Source organism: Phoxinus phoxinus (genome assembly GCF_949152265.1).
Source record: "Phoxinus phoxinus genome assembly, chromosome: 19".
Taxonomy (NCBI): Eukaryota; Metazoa; Chordata; class Actinopteri; order Cypriniformes; family Leuciscidae; genus Phoxinus; species Phoxinus phoxinus.
The window spans coordinates 4,365,370-4,390,687 of NC_136894.1; the positions used below are offsets into that span (position 1 = coordinate 4,365,370).

The following is a 25,318-nucleotide window of genomic DNA, read 5'->3' on the forward strand; positions in this document are numbered from 1 at the left end:
AATATCTTTCACATCTACTGCAGTCAGATTCACTCGTGTTCACTCTGAAGGAATCACTAACATGGCTTAACACAAACTTGCCCCATTCAAGTCAACAGGGTGCAAATTTTAAAAAGAGGATAACACTGTGTAGGCAACACTGATTTTTGTCGTTGTTCTCTGTATTGACAGCACTCCAAATTTACTAAAAAATGAGCTCAATGTTAAAATTGACCGGAGTTCTCCTTTAAGACTTTCGTTCATTTCCGGAACACAAATAATGATATTTTTGATGGAATCTGAGAGCTTTCATTCCCTCCATTGACAGCTACGCAACTACCACTTTGGTGAAAATTTCGACTTAACGCTCAATTCATATGGATTAGTTTTACAATCACTTTATGAAGCATCAAGGTAGTAGTTGCGTACGCGTAGCTGTCAATAGAGGGACAGAAAGTTCTCGGATATCATCAAAAAAATCTTCATTTGTGTTCCAAAGATGAACAAAAGTCTTGCGGGTTTGGAACGACAAGAATAATTAATGACAGAATTTTTATTTTTGGGTGAACTATCTCTATAAGAAGACTTTTGCAAATCTGACAATACGGCGAACAGACGATTTTTGTGTTAATAATTATGTGTATTAGCACTCCTACATGACCTTCTTCCAAAGCATTTGTGATAAATGTAGAATCTGTTGAGGCGGCTTGCTAATGCTTCACATGAATGTAATAGTGTTTGTTGTTCCTGCTCAGCACGTGTGTTTCGCTCCTCGCCGCAGTTTGGAGTGACGCTGGTGACCTATGAGCTGCTGCAGAGGTGGCTTTACGTAGACTTCGGCGGACAGTAAGACTCTCACAACTTTCAAAATGTTATAGTAGACTTTCTTTAGATTTCTTCCATTAGGAACAAAAGCTCTGGGGCACACAGTGTGAATTTGAAGAGCACTGAAATGTCAGATGCCCTGAAATTTCATTAATAGCTGTTTAGAGAGGGCTGGCTTCGTAGCAAAGACTCTCATTTCGACGGCCACTTTGTTACATCTGAGGCAGGGAGGCCTAATAATTGCTATACAAGAAAGCGTCAAATGCCTGGACTGAAAGCTGTTTGCGGCATCTTTATCTCTCCTGCTGAAGCGAAAAACACCCTCGCTTTATGATTTCGAAAGGGTCAGCTGACTCACTGAAGCCTGGAGGTGACATTTCTAGAAATGCTCTTCCATAGCCACATGGCTCCATGTGTCCAAGTGATTTGAGGTGGGGAGAATTGCTTCGACTGGAGTCTGTTCCAGTTCTGGACAAAATGACCTTATTTTCCCATGGAACATTGTGCTGTCCTGAAAGCCAGAAACCACAGGCGCATATAAAAGAACATCGTATATATATATATAGACCTATGTGAGGATTTGTTTTTATACCTGTTTATATATTGATTCATGTGGCTCGCTGAGCACTTTATTAAACATGTGTTGTCATATCGAAAAGTTTACTGGAGATAAACAGCCTGACTGAATTGTAAAAACAAGAATATTTTCCTCTCAAGTTATGGAACACAAAATAAATGCCTTTACTCAAAACCTTTCCATTCAGGGCACAGACTGTATTTCAGGACAGCGTGAAATCATACAGTCATGTAGCTGAAATATCTGAAACATTTCTTTGAGTCGACATTATTTTATGTGAAAAGAAAAAGTGAGGATGCACTAATACTGAAATTCCAGCTGATGACCAATAGTACTATAAATATAATCAAATAATAACATTATAATGTTCATTCTAATAGAGGAGAGAATGCTTTTAAAGGGACAGTGCGCGCAAAGGGACAGTTCACCTTTACATTTTCTGAACACAAAAGAAGATATTTTGAAGAATGTGAGTAACCAAACAGTTGATTGACATTGACTTCCATAGTATGGAAAAATAATAATAGGCGTAAACAATTAAATATCCAATACTGGCTAATATACATTTTATTTTTAAGGATGATATTGGCAATAACCAATAAGGTGCTGGGACGTACATCTCTAGACATGAAACTAGCAGTCCCACCACCGTTTAAAAGTTTAGTGTCAGGAATATGTTTTAATGTTTTTGAAAGAAGGCTGCATTTATTTGATAAAAAAATAATTATATGTCAAAGATGAATTTTCAGCATCATAACTCTAGTCTTCAGTGTCACATGATCCTTCAGAAATCATTCTAATATGCTGCATAAGAAACATTTCTGATTATTATCAATGTTGAAAACAGTTGTGCGGCTTCATGTTTTTATGGAAACCGTGAGACACTTTTTCAGGATTGTTTGATGAATAGAAAGAACAGCGTTAATTTGAAATATAAATCTTTTGTTACTTTTATAAATGTATTGATTAATGTGTCTTTGTTGAATGAAAGCATTTTTTTATTTAAAGGAATAATCTTGCTAACCCCCTAACTTTTGACCGATAGTCAAATATAGTTATTATACAATGACATAATTTGACATAATCTGACCAAAATATGAAGATATAATCAGAACCAAGTTCTTCTAAAATAGAGAATCTGAGAAAATAGCAATGCATATGCAGAATGAATAAAAATATGCATTTTTTTGCATTTGCATTTTCCTTTATCATGTCTACATAAACACATTGACATTTTATTGCTTATGCTGACAGTTATTCACGTCTGGTGTATGTGCTGTAACAGACTGACTGAGCTACTACATGATTATGATTTCATTCAAGCTAAAATGTTAAGACGACATCCTAAAATAGGATTTGTGTCCTAAATGGAAGTTTTTTTTGTTTTTTTAAAGGAGAGCAAGAAACCAGTTCTGGTCTATTCATTTATTTTGTGTTCCATAACTTGAGGGGAAAATCTCCTAGTTTTCACTATGCAGGCAGTCTGTTTATTCTAGTTTGACAGGACAGGACCGAATGTGAAGTCTGCCTTTGCTCCTCCTCCTCATCCATCTTCTCTCTCGCTCTCTCCTCACCGCAGAAAACCAGCTGGCGCAGAGCCTACTCCCAAGTCTCGGATCAGCCTCCCGGCGCCCAATCCTGACCACATCGGTGGCTTCAGGTTGGCCGTGGCCACGTTTGCTGGCATCGAGAGTAAATTTGGACTGCATCTACCACGATTCCGAGCGCCTGACGCCCCCCACGCTTGAGGCAAACGCCTGCACTGCTGGAGCAAACACACTTATCAATCTCATAAAACCTTCCGCAGAACAACTCGAAAGGATGTTTTATGGGATTATTAATGCATATTACCGCTTTAAAGTAGATGGGGATGATCTACCAAAGTTCTGGATTCCTCAGTGGGATGGTCGTGTGTTTTATTTTAAATGTAAATCATTTGATTCTATATTTTATTGTATATTTATTAATTTACCTGAAAAATTACCTTTAAAAAACTTCCAAAATTATTAAATGGTTATGACCTTTCCCAGTTCATGTAACTGATCAGTTAGATTTACTAAAGTTGATCCCCTATTATTTCATTTATATAATGATCTCAAGTCACTTGATGCATATTGCAGTTTCGACATACAATCATATCCAGTTGAAACTAAACAAAAATGATAGATGTGTAACTGTTTACATTTTCTTTTCTCCTTTTACCATAAAACTATGTAATCTACAGTACACACTTCTCGCATTAATTTCATTACTGATGTGGACACTCACATTTGAATGTATTATAGTATTTCATATTTATGTTTGAATCGTGTTTTGGGGATCTACAAGCAATGTTGATTTATAGTCCGGAGACTCCAAAGTAAGGTTTTTACAGATAATGCATCTTAGTACTGTATTTCTTTACCCCTTGACATTTGAGATGAAGACATTATATTGAGCTGTACAGTAGAGCTGATTGTACATATAGTGTAAAGATTGTGCCTTACTCTGAGTATGGCAGCAATAGATGCACCGATTGAAAGAAATATTTATTAAAAGATCAAAACAAAACTGGTTTAGCATGTTTTATTTGTCAATACTCATTGTATTTAGCCACACACTTCTCACTTATGGTTTTCAATAACATAATTTCTATGAATGTGGAATCTTTTAGCAAGCACACAATACCTGTTTGCATTGCTACAACACTGACGAGAAAGCCACTATTGTTCACAGTTAAACTTACATGACTTTATTTGTCAATACTTTCATGCGGGGAGCTCAGTACAAAAATATACACACACTGTTCAAGTATACTAGAAAATAACCACCAACCAACGTCGAAAATGCCTTCCTAGCAGCTGGTTATTTCAAATTCACATTTTCAAACATGTTATGGACTGATTTAGCAGTAAATGCGACAAAAAGGTAATGAGACAAACAAATAATAATACAGTGAACTCTTACACAACAAAAACTGCACACAAGCTCACAGAAATAAAAACTAGTTTACCATAAGCAACAATATTAAAGGGATCGTTCACCTAAATATGAAAACTGTCATTCACTCGGTAGGAGAGTGGCAATGCTGAAAAGCGGTTTAAGAAACTTGATACTAGGAACTTTCTAACTTTATAAATTACGCAAAATAGAAGTAAAAAAACTGAACAGAAAATAATCAGAAAAACTATTTTTATGCTACCCCCCAAAACCCAATTAAAGGGATAGTTCACCCAATGTTTTTTTTTTTTTTTTACACAAAATATATTTTAAAGAATGTTGGTAACAGACAGTTGACAGAAGCCATTGACTTCTATAGTAGAAAAAAATACTATGGAGGTCAATGGCTGCCGTCAACTGTCTGGTTACCAACATTTTTTAAACTATCTTCTTTTGTGTTCAACAGACGAAATACACTCATAAAGGTTTGGAACAACATAAGGGTGAGTAAACGATGACAGAATTGTCATTTTTGGGTGAACTATCCCATTAAGAACAATCCCCGCCTCACAGCCGATTCTAATTTCATCAGTCATGTTAATCACAGCGCACATTGCCAACGCAGCATTGAAACAAGTCACAATGAAATCAAATTGACTTATTTTTATGGAATATTGGAGTATTTATTATAAATTATTTATCTGTGGACAGTTTTTAATTGAAATAACTTCTTGTAGCCACATTTTTCTTCTTCTTCTTTTTCTTTTTCTCACTCGTGTGCGATCACAGCAACAGCAAACCAAAACCATCCAATCAATTCCCCATGGACAAATACAGGTCCCGTCCGACATTACTTCTTTAATTTACTTTACTTCTAGTTTGAGAAGCCATTACACAAGAAGACTATCACAACTCCTGTTTCATGCTGACTTTAACCCTAACCTCACTATAGCATTGGTAGCAAATCCTGATAGATGGCATTACTGTTCGGCTTTCCACCAATGATATTCCTGAACTGAATGCATCTGAATCTGATATGTTCTTGAATGATTGACCAATGAAATCAGCTGTGAGGTAGGGTATGCGCTTAAAAAAACAACCTAGTAAACAATGCAACATTTTTCATTATTTGGATAAACGGTCCCTTCGGATAAACGGTAAACGGCACAGTACTAGTGGACATGCTAATTGTGTGTTACATCAGGCTCAGTCTGGGTTTGTGATGACGCTGATCCGTGTTTACGTGGGCAGTTCCCCAGGCCCCTCCTCCTCACCATCCCCACGGTTGGCACGGATCTCCATCAGTGTGTGTCCGAAGTGGGTCCAGTCCTCACTGTGGGGCACGGCCAGCTGCAACAGATGAGCGTTTGAGAAACCCAGTGCCAAAAACACCCCCCCACACATCTCCAAAACGCCACATCAAGAGCAAAGCTACGCATTACATGTGCTGTCAGTGTGGGAGAGGAAAGAGATCACCACACATTGTGATTCAGAGACGGAACAATAAAGCTGCTTGTTTGGCCTTTGAGTGCTGAATATTTATCGTGTCAGTTCTCAGGAAGGGGAAGATGGGGACTATGGGCCGGCCGGGTGACGATGTGGGATCGCTTTCTGCTGTCAGAGTCAGATTTAGACGAGAAAGGAAGGCTGCCTGCCGCCCATGCTGAGAGAGAGAGGGAGAGAGGGAGAGAGAGAGAGAGAGAGAGAGAGAGGAGAGAGAGAGAGAGAGAGAGAGAGAGAGAGGGAGAGAGAGAGAGAGAGGGAGAGAGAGAGAGAGAGAGAGAGAGGGAGAGGAGAGAGAGAGAGAGAGAGAGGAGAGAGAGGGAGAGAGATAGAGAGAGAGAGAGACAGATCTACAGGGTTTAATTAAACAGGAATAGAGAGGTGGGAGGAGATGACAGCCACTTCCAAACCAAAGGCCAAATCAAGCTCTTTTATAGTACAGCAGGTGGTCTTCAGAAGCCTTCGTCAATAAATGACCTTATAGCACTGGGATTGCATCACTGTATACATACATACACAATATAAATATATATATATATATATATATATATGTTTTCATGGACATTTTGCGAACTGAAATAACTTTGGCTTGTCAAAAAATATCTGATATTTTACTGAGTTTAACACTTGACACCATTATGGTCTGATGGGGCCCTTTCTACTTTGTCATTATAATTTTTCTATGATATACTTTTTTCTTCTTCTGCTGGTTGGTTGGAGCACATGTTTTTGCAGACAAAAGTTTTTTGAATATTAATATAAGTGATGAAAATTAATAATTACCTAATAGGTGTTAACATTAGTTAACTGTAGTAGTTAACCTGAACGAACACGAAACCATACTTCTACAGGATTTCTATTAATATTAGTTTATGTTAATCTCAACATTTACTAATAAATATAAAATCAAAAGTTGTTAAATCTGTTAACATTAGTTGTGAACCAACATGAAAATTAACATTTTTATGAATTAATATTAACATAGGTTAATAAATGCTGTAATGCTTCAAATATATTGCGCATTGTTAGTTAGTCAATGCATTAACTAATGTTATAATAATAAATTATACTAAACAACTTGGGTTTTAATCAGATTTAAAGAGATGTCAAATTGGGCTTGTTTCTCCAAAAAAGAAAAAAAAAGAAACAACATAATTTTAAATCATGAATTAATTCTGGTCGGAAAAGAGTAAATCACTCTATCTATGAACTGCAGTAACAGAGTCAGGTCTAAAACATAATCTACGCAAAAAATATGAATGCAAAGTAACACCCTGAAATATCTGAACAGAATTCATAACGCGACTCGCTTTGCTTTGCCACAAGAGGCACTACAACAGATAGTCACATAAACTGTCTTCTTCTACGGTCCGCTAGAACTACAGCAAAGCAAGACTGTAAAGACAGGATATTTCTAGCCTTAAAACCCTTCTGTTACCCGCGGTTGAAGAACAAAGCCTTTTTAACTTCAAAATGACATCTGAACTTTACGCGTTGCGACTCAAGCGTGGTGAAAACATGCGGTGGTGATCCAAAGCAAATATTCAACACAGTCTACTAAATATAACGCGAAGGGATGTTGGCAGTCGTCAGAAGTGGTGCTGTTCATGTTCATGCTGAAGGAGCCCATGTTGAGGGCTTTTGGTAAACAAGCCCCCGTTCCACCGAAACCCTTCAACTTTCCTTCACTTCATTTTTATTGATGACCCACCATTATCATCAGCCCAAAGAGCCCGCGTGCTCCACGACGCACTCTCCAATTACCACAATACACTGCGCTAAGATTAGCACTGCCCCACACATGAGGAGAGCAACATGGTGAACATGGGAGTCCTCGTGGTTTTGCTGCTCTGTGGCGGAGACTCATTCATGTGGAGACGGCCTTAAAATAAAAGATTCAAACAAAAACAAGCTATCCTTGCAGACAGCTCTGTAAACATGCGGACCAAACTCTGAGAGATTCAATTTCACTTTCGCATCCATGTTCGTGAAGCTCCTGTACAGGCTGGAAGGAATCCTGAGAGAATAATAATAACAGTAATTTCACACATTAGAAAAGATTCGTACCTCTCCAACGTCGTATATCCACACGCGGCCCTCGGAGTCTCCCACGGCGACCTCTTTGCCCCCGGCGGCCCATCGCACGCGGTTCAGAGCGGGGGAGCCCTCGATGGTCACGCTGGCACTGGGAACCTGCACTCAAAACACACCTCCAATCAAACACAGCGAAATATCAAACACACCGTGGGTGAATGATGCTCTCTCACAGTTTTTAGGTATAACTGCTCAAAAGCTGGATTTCAAAAGTCTCTCGCTGCATTTATTTGACCTAAAATATAGTGAAATATTATTATAATTTAAAGGAACACTCCACTTTTTTTTGGAAATAGCTCATTTTCCAACTCCCCTAGAGTTAAACAGTTGAGTTTTACCGTTTTCCAATCCATTCAGCCGATCTCCGGGTCTGACGGTAGCACTTTTAGCATAGCTTAGCATAGATCATTGAATCTGATTAGACCGTTAGCATCTCTCTAAAAAAAATGACCAAAGAGTTATACAGAGAGTAACGTTAGTTCCTAGTCATATTGGCCTAGAAAATTGCAACTTTTAATTTTCTGTCGATCTTAGTACATGATGTGACTACAGAAGAGTCAAGTTTTAAATAGGAAAAATGTCATATTTTTTAGAGAGATGCTAACGGTCTAATCAGATTCAATGATCTATGCTAAGCTATGCTAAAAGTGCTATCGCCAGACCCAGGCTGAATGGATTAGAAAACGGTCAAACTCTGTTCAACTCTAGAGGAGTTGGAAAATGAGCTATTTCCAAAAAAAGTGGAGTGTTCCTTTAAAATAACTTTTTTATTTTAATGTATTTTAAAATGTAATTTATTCCTGTGATCAAATCTGGATTTGCAGCATCATTACTCCTCAGTGTCACATGATCCTTCAGAAATCATTATAATATGATGATTTGCTGCTCAAGAAACATTTCTGACTATTATCAATGTTGAGCAGTTTTGCTGCTTATATTCATACTTTTGTGGAAACCGTGAGACATTTGTTTTTTCAAGAGTCTTTAAAGAATAGAAAGTTAAAAAGAACAGCATTTATGTGAAATATAAATATTTTATTACATTATTATAAATGCCCTCACTGTCACTTTTGGTCGGTTTTGAGCGTTCACTTTTGACCGTCCTTGCTGAATCAAAGTAATAATTTCTTTAAAAAACAAAACAAAACATACTGACCCCAAACGTTTAAACGGTATGTAATGTTTAATATCATCAAATATGATTCAAAATTGATAAATTTGGATATGAAAACTTGACGAGTGCAATTATGTAATTGTATAATGTAAATATTATATTTACAGCTGACTGCCTAAAAATTAAGGAAAACAAAACATAACTGAATGCTACGAAATATTATCTTTTTACAAATATCACATATCTAAAAAATTTATTGACACAATTCTAACTCTATATTTCTCCAAAATATTAATAAAAATGACACTTATTGCATAGCCCCTGATGTGCTCGCCTTAAAAAATATATATATATCAACCTGTTATTCTTGTAAAAAAAATTTGACTTCCACTGATGATACCTCCAATTTTCAAATTCAAGGAAGAATATAGATAAACACAATAAATGATAACAAGAGGAATCTGAGTATTATAAAATTGTCGAATTTCCCTTCAGAAACTGTGCCTTTAGTTTGTGCATTGACTCATATTGGATATTATAAAACATCAAATGATGTTGTTAGGATGTCTAGTCAAAAGCTGAGCTCTAATAGGAAGAAGAGATGAATCCGCCGCTCCACTGGAAATAGCTAAGAGCGCTTTTAATGATTTCATAAATCATCATGAATAGTTGCGCCGCACACATTAAAGCGATACACAGGCTCTGTTTGTGCGCGTGTGTGAGGTTGATTTCTCCCTATTACTTATGACAGTTAAGACTGGCCTGACACATGTTGTCAGCAAAGATGGAAGCTGTACGCTGGCTAACACAAGAGCTTCCCCGCTTCAGAACAGGCTAACCACAGCCTGAGAGCTATTAGCGAGCAGCTTCCTCCAAGAGTCAACTGCAAGGTTCAATTGGCTGCAAGCTTCTCTTCGCGTAAATTGGAAGCAGGCGAGCCCGCAGTCTGTTAATGGTGTTATGGGTGAGTTTCTTTATAAGTTGACAATGGAGAACTGTTGGCTGCTTTCTGGCACAGGATCTTTGGCTGTTTACGCATGTGTCGGTGTGTGCGTCAGCATTGGGGGCTCCTGGTGTTTTGGATAACATGCATTGTTCTTGAGGCAACACACACTCTTTCATTATCCCTTCTCAACAGACCAAACAAGCTGTTGACGCTGGAATATGCAAAAGGACAGAGAAGGGGCACAAGTTACATAGGTCAGGGTCAAAGGTTACTGATATGACACCAAAGGCCACATTTACTGCTATACATGAAAGACATACTTTCAAAACTAATTGAACCATTACTAAGTTTTTTTTTTTTTTTTTTTTAGAAATGGCACCACAGTGGACATACATTCTTTGTAAATACCTTAGATGTAAATACCACCTTACATAAATAAATAAGAGTGCACAATACACACTGCAAAAAAAATATTTTCTTACTCAGTATGTTTGACTTGATTTCCAGTACCAATACTTAAACATTCTTATATTAAGATTTAATTTACATCAAATATTAAGTCCTGTTTTCTGAAAAAAAAAAAAAAAAAAAAAAAAAAAATCTAAATTTGTTTGTGTTTAAAACAAGAAATAATACATGTTAGTGGGGTAAGGAAAAATACTTAGTATTTTTCTGACCCCACTTACCTTAAAAAAAAATAAAAATTTTATGCACAAACTCACTTTAACTATTATTCTTTTCTTCAGAAAATAAGATTTTATCTTATGCAATTTTGTTTTGTAAGTAAATGTGTCTTGACTTAAGAAGGTTTAGATATTGGTACTGGACATCAAGACAAATATATGAGTAAGAAAATAATTGTTTCAACCTTAAAGCTTTATATATATATATATATATATATATATATATATATATATATATATATATATATATATATATACATATATATATATATATGTATATATATATATATATAGAACCTTTTAGGGGTTCCATCAAAGGATAATTTTATTGATTTTGTTTTATTTAGTTTTATTTACTTTTAAGTCAACTTTTTAATTAAACAGCTTGTAAACATACTTTATCACTGGAAAAAAATTAAATAACAGATTAAACAATAATTTTTCCTTATATAGAACCTTTTTGGCTCTTTAAAATTGAGTCACGAACTCTCGAGTTCTGTATAGAATCCCATTTAACTTTTTTTTCCACGAGTGTATATTGTTAGCATGTCGAATATCAGCCAACATTAGAGCAAAGCAGGGGAAATATCAAATATTGGCTGATATATATATATATATATATATATATATATATATATATATATATATATATATATATATAATATATAATATTGACCAATATATGATATTGCATTTACACTAATTATACAGGCATCTAAAGTTAAGCTTTAAAAACACTTCATTTATTAACACTATTAAACGTAATCATTAGCAAAATAATTATATATTTTTCCCACATTCATTATAATATTGTGAATTTTAATATTGGTTATTGACCAGAACATTCAAATAATTATTGGCTTATCAGAATGAGCCAGAATTTCAATACCGGTGCATCCCTATACAATATGATAATCATTCATTACCGTGGTATATATATAAGAACCCAGTGTACAGTGGCCCAAGTGGTTATAAAAGCAGATGTGGGATCGACACATCTGGAAAGACTTTAAATCAACATGAAATGGTGTTTGCAACCCATTCTACATTTGTATTTGACTATTTTACTGGAGTTAAACAGGATATTGAAAATAAAAACATATAGGATGGGATTGATTTTATATAATAAGATGCGACAGGAGCATGAAAAGTGGTTTCTATATGACAGCTGGTTAGAAAAATAAGGGCTTAGTTAAAAAAAGAAGGCTTTTTTTATTTTGTCAAATAAAAGATCACTGACAGCATTATTTTCCGAGCATCATTCCGGGTCAGTTCTGATTTCAAGTTGACTTTACATGATTTACAATCAGTGAGCTAGTTGTTGGTTACCTTCCACCAAACACACATGCAGAGAGAGAGAGATGGGTGTGTGTGTATCTGAGAGCGGTGTGTAATTAAAGTGGGTGTGTATTCCTCGGTGGACAGGCAGATCTCATTCGACACAGGACAGATGTAACACTCTGAGCTGTGGCCTCAGGGGCCGGCGTGTCCAACATTACGGACTGACGGATTGTGTGAGCGGTGCATGTAGCAGTGAGTCAACTGTCACATAACAACATCATAACATGCGATGTACAGTGACACTCCATTATCAGTGGAATACGCTGCTGGATCCAGTATATGACAGTTAATATGACCTCATCATTTACAGAGTCTGCAAGACAAAATCAGCATTTCTGTCTCGGCTTTGCCTTGTTTTCAGAAAAAACATCGGATATATACATCCTAAGAAAAATAGAAAAAAGAAAAAGTTTTTTTTTTTTTTTTTTTACGGATATAACTATTCTTATTTTTTTGAAAATGTTAGATTTTTTTAAATAATGTTTATTTTTTTAATTCAAAGGCAATTCTTTGTTTACAGAGTATATATCTTGAATATTTTATTATTTTTATTAATTTTGTAATACTTTTTTTTCATATATTTATATTGTATTCGTTTATTTTCATATAAACAAATGAATTGCATATTAAAGTATAAAGCAAACAAAATTAAGCTTATGTTTGGAACAAGATTAAAAGAAATTCCAGTGGAGTAAAATATTACCAGTAATACATGTATATATATTTTCATAAAATATTAATAAAATGAATCATATGTGGTATGTGGTATATATATATGTATGATGTTCCTGGCAGAATATTTCTATGATAATTATATGAATTATAGAAATCTATTAAAGACACACACACACACACACACACACACACACACACACACACACACACACACACACACACACACACACACACACACACACACACACACACACATATATGTGTGTCTTTAATATATTTCTATAATTCATATAATTGTCATATAAATATTCTGCCAGGAACATCATATATATATAGAACCTTTTATGGATTCCCAACATGGGATCATTTTATGGATTAGTCTTGATTAATTAATTTTGTTTTAATTTAATTTCAAATGTTTAATTACATGTTATGAATTCTGCAGCTTGTAAAAATACTTGATCACTACAAAGAATTGAAATAACCTGTTAAGCATGAAAGTATTATGCAATTATTTAAGATATGTCTCCTTATCTAGAGCCTTTTTGGCATAAAGCGTTCTTTAAACCCCTAGTTTTATAAAGAATCCAATACCCAATCTTTCTTCCCAAGTAAATGCGTCTCGTTTTAGGAACATTTAGAAAAATATTGCAAAATATAAGTGATTGTCTGAGTCACCGAAGGTCTTGAGAGACGGTGGCCCTAGAGGACCAGGTTAAACCGCTTGGCTGGGCCGTGGCCCATGGGAACTCAATGACTCTGGAATGGTGGAGAGAGAGGAATCCGCACACATCGGAGTAATTAGCCTTCAGCTCGCAGACTATGTGTGTGTGGAAGGGAACGCCGCTGGATTGTTGGTGAGGAGCTGTCAGAAAGCTGATTTAAAGGCGGCCTGTGGGGAGACGCCCATACTGAAAGGAACTTGTTGTTGTTTTGATGCATCTTTTGGCCTGGCGTGATCTGGGGGACCAGACCGAGAGCGTTACCTCACCTCAGTGTCGTTGTTCAAGTTCCACAGATCCAGGCGACCCATGCCGTCCACGGCGGCGAAGAGCGAGGGGTGCACGGGTGACCACATCACGTCATACACATAGTCTGCATTATCCTCAAACGAGTACAGCGGCTTGTTTTGCTGAGGGGGACACAACATGAGAAAAAGGAGGTGAAATAAACAGAGGGCAAACAGGACACGCGAGAAGGTGGTGGGCTTGTAAGGGAACAGGAAGAGGGCGAGAGAGAGGCAGATTGAGAGAATGAGAGAGTGGCATAGGCAGTAGACAGAGTGGCGCTGCTGCAGCCCTGGGGCCTGTCTGGGATTGGGCTAATTAAAACCTTTGCACATTCAAGCAGTGTCATAAAAAAACACTAGATGAAAGTCTCTCCAAGGTGTACTGTAACCTAAGTGTAACAGCTGTCTGTGGCATAGAAGAAAAGAGAATAAAGGAGAGAGGGAGAGAGAGAGAGAGAGAGAGAGAGAGAGAGAGAGAGAGAGAGAGAGAGAGAGAGAGAGAGAGAGAGAGAGAGAGAGATGCATTCCGCACAGGTACGAGAGAGACAGCTGGGCGGACCACGGCGCGGTAATGAACCTCAGAGAGACACGCTGAAGAATGTGACCTGACTCAGTGTGCATACTTCATCTGAAAATCTTTCAAAATAATCCTACAATCATAAAAATGGTGGAAAATTATGAAGATAACATTGAAAAACATACACAAAACATTAAATACGAACGAATAATAAACAAACTTTTTTTATAGGCACTAGCATTCAAAAGTTTGGGGTCAGTCAGTAGTTTTTTTTTTTTTGAGGATGCATTCAATTGATCAAAAGACATTTATAATGTTACAAACGTTTTCTATTTCTATTCATCAAAGAATCCTGAAAATAGGAAGCTGTTTGATAAGATATTGATAAGATTATGATGAGTAGCAAATCAGCATATTAGAAGGATCATGTGACCCTGAAGAGTGGAGTAATGATGCTGAAAATTCAGATTTGATCACAGGAATAAATTATACTTTAAAGTATATTAAAATAGAAACCAGTTATTTTAAATAGTAATAATATTTCACAATATTGTGAACACCGAGAGTACAGCAGCCGTAAAAATCACACTTAAATACTCTTTTACAGTAAAAAAGTAGATTTTTCTTTTTATTAAATATTGACAGTACACAATTTGAAAAACCACTTCAACGGTTACAGAAAAATGCAGATATAATCAACTTCCACAAAACAGAGAGATTGTCAGTGCATTTGAGAGCTCGAGTCAGGAAACTTTTGCAATGCATGACAAAAACAGAGATAGCGGAGAGCATATTTCAGTAAGTCAGTGAGGAAACCCATGAAAAGAATGTTGTATTCCAGTATGAAATGAATGGTGGTTTCCATTTCACATCGAGTGTGTCATGTGCCGCTATGGTAATTTTGTTATTTACTTATGTTATGATCAGACCAGTAGAGGTCCAATTAGAAGTTTAACTATGCTCAACAGTGGATCTGATGCACAGGATCCACGGCCACAAATCCAAATCCAGAAGGCGCCAGCGCTGATTCTGCGCTCCCCGAGGACTACAGATCAGTTTGCATTTTCTTCCCTCTAACAGAGCGTGATGTGCGCGCTCCTCAGCCTCTCATACATTCGATAACCTCTCTGATGCCTCTGTGGAGATCTAGTGATGTGGTTTAGTACTTGTACTAGTTTAAGTAGCGACTGTAAATGGTGCTTATTCGTGTCACCGCCATCCCAGACCTGGATGAGGGCCGCCACGCAGATCGAAAAGTCATCAAGGACTCGCCACGGGCACTTGAGGACACAAATTAGGGCACAAGGAGGGCTTTCCGAGCAGTCTTTGGCGGAAAACATACCAATGGTTTTTCCTTTAACACTATTAGAAGAAAAGGTTCTATATAGATTGAACCTTAAAAGGTTTTGTCAGATGCTTCAAACAGTGCATAGAACATTTGAAGGGTTCCAATCATGAGATCATTTGATGGATTTAGTTTAAAAGCAGAGAGTCTGTTCTTTCTTTTGATATATTGCATGCTCATATATTCATATATATAAATAAATATCACAAAACCAGTCACGAGTCGCACGGTATATTTGTGGAAATAGCCAACAATACATTGTATGGGTCAAAATGATTGATTTTTCTTTTATGCCAAAAATCATTAGGATATTAAGTAAAGATCATGTTCCATGAAGACATTTTGTAAATTTCCTACCGTAAATATATAAAACATTTATTTTTGTGAGTGAATGCAGCACAATTCGAACATAAATGCACAACTTTAAAGGAGATTTTCTCAATGTTTCGATTTTTTTGCACCCTCAGATTCCCGATTTTCAAATAGTTGTATCTCAATTTCATCTCATTTTCAAAAAATTGACTCATGTGACTGGTTTTGTGGTCCAGGGTCACAAATATTCTGGAGGCCATGAACATTTTGTGAAAATTATCAAAAATGCTGGCAGTGTCTTGCAACTTTTTAAAGAAACGTTAATAAATACGAATTAAATATGACATTATTATAACATAATGACATACTAAGTCGTCAATGTCTAAAAATAGGAAGCCATGTGTCATCTGAAATGGTCATTATTGCATGTGACTGATAGTGTGTGGAGGCTCACAGGGAGCTCGGATCCAAGCTGAGGTGCTCACAGTCACACACAGGAGAAAGAGACAGGCCTGCATTCCTGCGGCTTTCCTCAAAGGGGATGGAATTCCCCCGTCCCCAAAAAATAACACATGCACATCCATAACATCCCAGGAATGTTTTAATATCTGTCAGAATGCACAACGTTTAAGATTTGTAGAGAAAATGCATGGAGCACAAGTTAAAGAGACAGGACGGTATGTTGCGGTTTCGGGAAGCTCGGCGCTTTACGTACGCTTGTGCACAAAGATAGCGACGAGTGTGAGAACATGATACGTATATACTGTAGCTCTCATTCATGAAGCTCGGCTGCATTAACCGCCGCAGGGCCCGAGGCAGTAGATGTGCCGCTTTCCCTGTTAAATGACCCGTGTCCTCCATCTACTTCAGTTTATTTGCCCTTTTCTGCTTTTTAACTCCTTGTTAAACTCGTTTTAAAGGGACAGTTCTCACAAAATGTGCACTGTGTTTGTGGTCGGTACGATTTTTTAATGTTTTTCGTCTCTTATGCTAAAAAAGGCTGTGTTTATTTGATCGAAAATACAGTAAAAACCATTTCTATTTTAATATATTTTAAAATGTAATTTATTAAAATGTAGACTTTTCAGCATCATTACTCCAGTCTTCAGTGTCACATGATTCTTCAGAAATCATTCTAATATGATGATTAAGAAACATTTCTGAATATTATCAACGTTGAAAACATATATTTTCAGGATTCTTTGATGAGCAAAGTTCAAAAGAACGGCGTTTATTTGAATCTTTTGTAACATTGTAAATGCTTTTACTGCAAATTCTGTCATTTACACATCATACTGTTGTCCCAAACCTGTACATTATTTCATGTTTGGCCTTTTTCTCACACAAATCTGTATTATGACTTTGAAAGGCTTTAAATATAACAGACAAGACACTCAGAGCACTTTTTAAAGCTTGAAAGCTTCAGTCCCTGTTATTGCAATTGCATTGGAAAAGAGCAACCAGCACATTTTTTTACATTTCCCAATTTGTGTTCCACACAGAAATGAAAGTCAAACAGGTTTGGAAGATTATGAGCATTTTAATTTTTGGACAAGCTATTCCTTTAACTACAACTTATACTTTCAATTCCTATTGTGTCATTGACATCTCTTCGTCAACCTATTCCACTTTTCCATCGTTTTTTTGTTGTGATTATTTGTTCCTCTCTCCTCCCCTAACATTCCTTCTACGTCCATCTTTTATACATACTTGGCCTCCATGCTTCCCTCGCTCTGTGGTTAATGTGATCTGAGCCAGTATCTCCAGACACAGATTGCAGTATCTGTGAGCACAACCATGTCCATACGTCTCCCACTCTAGCCAGCCCGCTCTTGCTCAATCTCTTTGGTCCATGTGGTTTGAACCCCAATCAAGAGACTCAATCATTCATTTCTGAACTTGCAGATTAAGCTCCAAGGCAAAAAGCCACTGTCCAGTGGTCTCGAAGCTTTGGACACAGAACGGATTTACTTGCATGTACGAGACACTGCCAAGATACTGTCCTCATGAACTAAGCAGGGCTTAAAACGCCCTTTATAAAAGCCTGCATTAATGTTGAATTAGCCTGGTTAGTACGTTAAATATTAGGGTTTCATACACAAAAAAATGCATTTAATAAATAAATATGGTCACACTTTAGATTAGGGTCCTATTCTCAGTATCAAGAAACTATTAACTATGACTTTTGCATCAATAAACTCCTAATGACTGCTTATTAATAGTTAGTAAGGTAGTTACGTTTAGGTATTGGGAAGTTTTTAAGAGATGTAGAATAAGGTCATGCAGAATAAGGCATTTATATGTGCTTTATAAGTACTAATAAACATCGAATATCCTATTAATATGCATGCTAATAGCAACTAGTTAATAGTCAGGATTGGACCCTAAACTAAAGTGTTACCAAAACAATATTATTTGAAAACATCATATTATCTTACATAATTTACCTTTTTTTTAAAGTAAATTTTGATTTTAGATATTTGTTAAAACAACAACTATATGGATTAAGAAAATGATAACTATCTGACGAGACATTTCAATTTTAATGTTGTACTTTCTGAGCGTACAAAAACCTCAAACAAAACAGTTTTCTACTGTTAGAATGGCATGGTTTAAATATTTGCATGTTTAAATATTGAAATATTAGTGAATTAACAGAAGGGCCACAAAATGTCAGACTCTCTAATTAATTAATTAATGATACACTGGTAAATGTTTGAATGGTGACTCATCCCAGTCCATGAGCCGGCTCTGTGTCTCATTAAAACGGATGGTTAGTCATGCATCATTTGTGTGTGTGTGTGTGTGTGTGTGTCACCAGAGTGAGGTGATGATGCTCAAGAGGTGTGGAGGATACTCTGGCCTACCTTTGTGCTCCACAGTTTTACAGTCCAGTCGAAAGAAGAGGTGACAAAGAGGTGTGAGAAATCGACAGGGCCCACAGCACTGTGACAACTGATGCCTGTCACGGGCCCCTGATGGCCCTCAAACATCTCACAGATGCCAGCTTTACTGTGGAGCGACACAGAGAGATGGTCAAAAACAAATAGAGGTAACCATTAAGGCCACCTGATGTAAGTCTAGTGCATGTACATATACTTTACTGCTCAAAAGTTGGGGGTCAGTAAGATTTATTATTCAGCAAGTTTCAATAGGTAGTAAAGACATTTATAAAGTTACATAAGATTTATATTTCAAATAAATGCTGTTCTTTTCAACTCTCCATTAATCAAAGATTTTGAACTTATTGTTTATTGAACTATTAACAATTGTTTTCAACATTAATTGTATTAAGACATTTTTCTTTAGCATCAAATCAGCATATTATAATGATTTCTGAAGGATCATGTGACACTGAAGACTGGAGTAATGGTGCTGAAAATTCAGCTTTGATCACAGGAATAAATTACATTTTAAAATATATAAATACATTTGCACAATATTACTGTTTTTACCGTGTTTGTACTAGTAAGCATATAATTCTTTCAAAAACATAAAAAAATATTACCGACCCCAGACTTTAGTACATGCTTTTCCAAATGTTTTGATCAGAAAGCCATATGTAAGCAAAGGTTAGAACCCTTGTTTTGATTGACAGGTGAGTAGGCGGTCCTTCGCTGCTGTCTGGGACGAACATCATTACAAATGGCATCAGAAAATGTGGCCAGGTGCGTTTCTGACAGTTATTGTTTATTTATATTTCATTTATCTCTGACCACATCACCCGAGGACGATAACTATAACAATAACGATAAAGATATAGTTCTAAAAATGTAAAAGAATAGCAGAGTCCACACCACAACTACACCGATAACGGCACAGAGAAACAACATCGTTGGAATCACTTTCAGATCTACTTTTTCCAGCTGATGAATGAAAAAAACACTGACAGCCAATCAGAATCCAGCCTGCTTTGAAGAGCTCGAGCATTTAAAGCGACAGACGACATAACTGGAGCGTGCGCTTGGAATAAACAGAACGATATAGTGTGTTGGTGTGGACACTTATCATTATAGTTATTGTTCTTGGTGTGAGCGAGCCTTAAGGGTTATCATGGACACAGTGTGTCAAATGTATGCGTGTGTGTGTGTGCCACTCACCTGCCGTGTCTGGACGCCGTATACACTGTCCCTTCCTCACTGCCAACTATATAATTATTGACGTCTCCAGTGGGAAAGGCCATCCCAGTCACAGCCACTGGCTTAGACTTGTTATAAATAAGCTCCATGCTCTCCTACAAATGAGCAAGCAGACTTTGATACAGTGCAGGTGTGGTGTAGAGTGTCATGTGTTTATCAGATGTGCCAGAACTGACCTGAGGCTGTGACAGCATGTCCAGGCTCCAGGAACACATCCTGCCATCTGTGGACACCGTGATCAGGTTGTTGGCGTTCTGGGTGCCGACCACATTGACGCAGTACACTGGGTGCTTTGAGAAGAAACATTTACAGTATGTCACCTTCAAATTCACATACAGTAGTAGTGGCCAAAAGTGATGTCCGCAGGGGATATTTGATTAAACCATGAAAATATGAGAAAAATATTTCATATATTTTTTGAAATATTATAAATATGAGGGAAGAACAAAATACTAAACTTGGTTAAGGTACTTATCTGACAAAATTATTTGGCAAAAAAGGCAAACTACAGCAACAGGTTTTATTTTACTATGCAAAAAAATAAATAAAAAACATACATTGACTAAAACATAACAGGTATTAATATTTAATTGGTTCTCTTGTTTTTGCATGTGTTCATTATTTCTTTGTAAGAAAGCTTGGCCAAAAATGATGTCGCACAAGTTTCATTGCGTTTTCAGAAATAAAGCTATTGATTCCAAGTACAACTATGTAACATGCTTACAAAATCTTTAAAAATAAAAAAATAAAAATTAATAAAGGGCGAAGAATACTACTGTATGGCCAGCAAACATGTTGCAAAATTAAAGCTATGAACTGAATGTGTACACAGACACAATACCTAGCCTGTGAACTAACATGGCTCGGGCATCTGCCCGTCTGCAAATACAGTTGATTGTGTGAATCCATTATGTCGTTATTGCCGTCAATTTGATTTTGTTTTTTGACCAACAATGGGCTCTTTCAGATGAGCCGGTGGAGTGGTGAGACGGCGGTCGGGACATAGGCTTTCATTATTGAGGGCACGGGAGTTTAAACCCTCAGCATGTATGGCATTCAGGGGCCGTGTGTGTGGCAGCTGAGCACAATAAGGGTCTATGGACGTGCCTTTTCTCTGCTACTAGGCTGTACTGTCTTTATTGCATGACAAGGAGTTAGATGGGGCTCATTGAGCCTGACTGTGCTGACAGACGGAGTCTAGCCCTGGGTAGACTTTTGCACAGAGAGAAGACGAGGTCAGGAAAATGTTGAGGGGTGATTGCTCCCAGTCCCAGCATTATGTCCGATTAAAGGGATGGTCCACCCAAAATGAAAATTCTGTCATCATTTGCTGACCCTCATGCTGTTCCAAACCAGTAAGATATTCTTTCTCCTGTGGAACTCAAAAGGAGATGTTTATCAGAATATTCATGCCATACAGACTAAGATTTAAGTCGTTACTTTATGAAAATCTCGCTTGACAGTGGTGTTCATCATTTACATTGAGTTTATGGAATAGAGCGGCTTGGGCATTCGGATATAATATCTCATTTTGTGTTCCACACAATATGACTCTTTCACAACACTTTGGTCTTAGCCTGTTTCGTTTCCTTGCCACTGTTGCCTTTGGCTTGCTCAGTTGGGGATGTTCAATTTAATGAATCAATCAATATTACTATTGATTAGCATTACCAAACATGGACGTTTTATTATTATTTAAATTTAATACTGTGAAGCTGCTTTGATACAATCTGTATTGTGAAAAGCGCTATACAAATATTCTTGACTTGACTTGACTTAACTTTAAATTGCCCCTATTTTAAAGGATACAAATTTTAGTTTTAGAGGTCTCCTACAATAGGTTAACATGCATCCAAGATCAAAAAACATTGCAAATATACATTGCACATCACCTAATTTCTCAAAAAGCCTGAAAACGGTTTGTTTGAAGATTCAGTCTCTTTAAGCCCCTCCTTTCCGAGAGCCTGCTCTGCTCTGATTGGTCAGATGCCCCAGTCTGTTGTTATTGGTCGACCGCTTACAGTGCGTATTGTAAACAAAATGCCAATTACCATATCTGAATATCCGCTCTGGAGGCTTCCTCAGTGCTTGATACGAACTAATCATCGTGTCAGTTTTACCATATCTAATAGTCTACGTTCACAATGCAAATTTTTTTTGTATATGTGTTAACAGTGTTGTTTGAAATATGGCCAATATCAGACTCCAGTGTGAACAGATCATGGTCTTGGACTGACCCGCATGCGCAAAAGAACGATAAAAAGACATCACGCAGCACGCTTTTGAAGTGCATGTAAAGTGTATTAGCTTTTGCAGCGCTGAAAACAATGTCTTCTTGACATGTCAACAACACAAACCAATCTCTTCCAGGTCTCAGCTACAACTACAGTGTTTGAGGGTCACGTTGTTCACAGGCAGCCAATGAAGACCATAGGTTGGCATTATGCAAATTTGCTACATAGGTTTGTAACTGGAATTGACCCTTTGCAGGGAGCTTGATTGACAGGTGATCTGACCAATCATACTTCGCCATCCGCCATTTTGTCCGACAAAGCAGTCAGGAGAGTTAGTAGATTAACATGGGAGGATTTGAACTTGAGAAGCGGAGTACTGACGCCTTTCCGCGGTTAAAACAACATTCCTTCTGATGTTCATTCATGTTTATTTGATGATATAAATGAACTAGAAGGAAGAGATGATCGGTCCACGAGCAGCTTTAACTGATGCTCTACAGCGATCTGTCAGACACATTAAAGAGCCACAAAACGGTATTTATTGTTTAAATTTCTTTTAAAAAATGACCAAATTTGAAAGGTGAGACTTTGTTTAATATGTTTAATATCAAAAGTAACCGAAAAGTAACCTGGTCTGTCCTGTATGTCAGCGTGTTGTCAGTGTCTCTGCTCCGCGGTGTATTTTTCACTGCGTGAGAACATGGTGTGTGTGAGAGCGGCGTAGCTTGTCGGACATAGCGACAGTAACTAAGGGGGGCGGGTCTTTGTGAACGGTCAATTGAGACTGGAACCGCTGATGACTCGTTTCGGCAATTCAGAATCAATTCCTAGACAATAACTCCATTTATTTTGCACTTTGATCTTTAAAACTTTGCAGACCTTTTACATTCACAAACAGCAATATTACATGGTGCATGAAAGGAAATATTCGAAAAAGCATGACGGGGCATTTTAAGTTTAAGAAGGATGATTGTATTGTAGAGTGTTCTTACGGTATGCGCTGCAGCGGACAGGGGAGTCCTCTGAACCGGTGTTCTTCTGTGACTTCTGTTGTCCCAAAGAACAATCTGCCCCGAGTACGTGCCACCCACCAACAGGTTAGGATGAAACCGGGCAAAACCCACCGACACCACTGGAGACTGGAAAAGACAAGACAAGACAACATCTTTAGGACAAAAAGACAAAGGAAAGAGAGAATGATGAAGGTGACGATGAAGGCAAAGGGTGGGCAGAGTACCAAACTATGCAAAGGATTGTGGGAACAGCAGTTTTATATTACGGCATCATAAACAGAGTGCACTAGAGCGAAAAGCGCTGGCTTTTGTTGTGACAGCCTTTCCCTCCATCTTCACTTTTATTGAGTTCTTGGTTCCTCTTCAGTGCCTGTCACATGAAACGTGCCCTAATGCTTACATATTTCCACACAAAATTCTCTTTCACAATTATCTCAGGAGGCCAATTACTGACAGCAAGGAGACAACGATATTTGGTTTTACTTGCAGAACTGCCCTTTTCGTGGTGATGTGACAGCAGCGGGACAGACGTGTAAAGAGCGTGTTTTCATTGCGCTCTCCAGTCGTCAGTAAAGCAAAGACTAGGACTGTCTCCCTTCGTGCACCGCACCATCTGCGGCCTCGCCGTCATGCACACAGGGTTCATTTTAAAGTGACTGGAAAACAAACCAGAGAAAAAGAAAACACGCTTCTCTTTTCTTTCATTCGTTCCCCCCTCTAAAAAAATACAGCTTCTAAGAGGCTTCGGGAGCAGCTTCACATGTGAGGTGGTTTTTTAAAAGGACTCAAAATAAACCAAGTTGGAGGGGTAAAAATAAAGGCGAGTTGAGTTTATTTACACTCAGGACACGCAGGCAAATCTGGTTTAAAGTTTAAACGCATTAAGACAAATGCGTTTGATGGGTGGACTGGAGATTATTTGACTGATTGTGTGATTGACTGCGGCCTGATGGAGAAAAACTACACAAATACAGAGATCCGCTTCTTTACAGAAATCATTCCCTTCATTTACATACCAGAAATGAATGACGTTATGTTTCGTTAAAGTCACCATGAAATAAAAAAAATTATTTATTTTTTATATTGCATATTTATTATAGATAATTTATACATGCATATCATTATTTTTTTTAACAATCACATGTCATTGTAATCTTTAAACAAAATAACTTCCCCTCCCTCTTGCAGCGACATCTCATCTCTTCTCTGATGATGTGTTTACCGATACGAGGGCGGGGCAACCTGTCACTCACATGAGATCCACCAATAGCAAACCACAACCATTAAACCAAGTCCCGCCCTACATTTTGTCTTGTTCGAAAAGCCGTTTTACTTGGATAGACATCACAATAAGGAAGAAAAGACAATCACACATGAATTTCACACACGAGTTCTTTAAAACAAATACTCCTGGAACTACTTTTCAGCTGTGTTGCAACACTGTTACTTAATCTACAGCGCAAAACATACAGAGTGCAATCAGTGATTAATGTAGCCCGATTCACGAATGACTCTTGAGCCGTTTCTGAATACAAAATACAGGAATACAGAAATAAATAAATAAATACAGAAGTCAAAACCATACAGCACAACCAGGATATTCCACATCCAAACGGTTCTCAAACAATTGACTCTTTTGAGCCAGTTCTTTATAGTGAATCAAAACCATACAACACACACGCAGGGTAAATCCAAACGATTCATGAACAAATGACTCTTTTGAGCGAGTTCTTTTTGGTGAATCAAATATATAGAGTGACCAATGTAGTCGAGTCGATTCTTTTTAGTGAATCAAAACCATACAGCACAATGATTCACAAACAAATTACTGTGAATGTTTTGGTTCTTCATGAACTTACTCATGAGACTTAAATCAGTATAGCCACAAACTGGTTGTTCATATTATAACATATGTAGTTTAAGATACACATACATGTCCTGTAATCAGTGGTATTTTATCAAATGATTTTTATAAAATTGTTTAGTATTATTTAATACAGTTAAAGCCAATATTTGGATTGCATTTATGCTGCCTCTAAAAAGACTATGAATAGTTGCCGAACAAATGACAACGATCTAAAAAATTGGTTGTT

At 37.2% G+C, this 25,318-nt stretch overlaps 2 protein-coding genes across 7 annotated transcripts in view; one reads left to right on the forward strand and one right to left on the reverse strand.

Moving 5' to 3' along the window:
* The window catches only part of slc25a13 (solute carrier family 25 member 13), a 42,512-nt gene extending 38,590 nt beyond the window's left edge, over window positions 1–3,922 (forward strand). For all 3 annotated transcript variants that reach the window (XM_079590603.1, XM_079590604.1, XM_079590605.1), the window contains 2 exons: window positions 735–825; window positions 2,961–3,922. In XM_079590603.1, coding sequence (XP_079446729.1) covers window positions 735–825; window positions 2,961–3,129 — 260 coding nt within the window. In that variant the 3' untranslated portion in view covers window positions 3,130–3,922. The remainder of the gene's footprint in view (window positions 1–734; window positions 826–2,960) is intronic.
* A 171-nt stretch (window positions 3,923–4,093) lies between these two features.
* The window catches only part of dync1i1a (dynein cytoplasmic 1 intermediate chain 1a), a 68,959-nt gene continuing 47,734 nt past the window's right edge, over window positions 4,094–25,318 (reverse strand). For 3 of the 4 annotated variants that reach the window (XM_079589753.1, XM_079589751.1, XM_079589752.1), the window contains 7 exons: window positions 23,205–23,351; window positions 20,155–20,268; window positions 19,940–20,073; window positions 18,707–18,851; window positions 13,648–13,788; window positions 7,871–7,996; window positions 4,094–5,650 (listed from right to left, as the gene is read on the reverse strand). In XM_079589753.1, the coding sequence (XP_079445879.1) occupies window positions 5,540–5,650; window positions 7,871–7,996; window positions 13,648–13,788; window positions 18,707–18,851; window positions 19,940–20,073; window positions 20,155–20,268; window positions 23,205–23,351 (918 nt within the window). In that variant the 3' untranslated portion in view covers window positions 4,094–5,539. Of the gene's footprint in view, window positions 5,651–7,870; window positions 7,997–10,020; window positions 10,169–13,647; window positions 13,789–18,706; window positions 18,852–19,939; window positions 20,074–20,154; window positions 20,269–23,204; window positions 23,352–25,318 lie in introns of those variants that run through there. The other variant, XM_079589754.1, reaches the window with a different exon arrangement.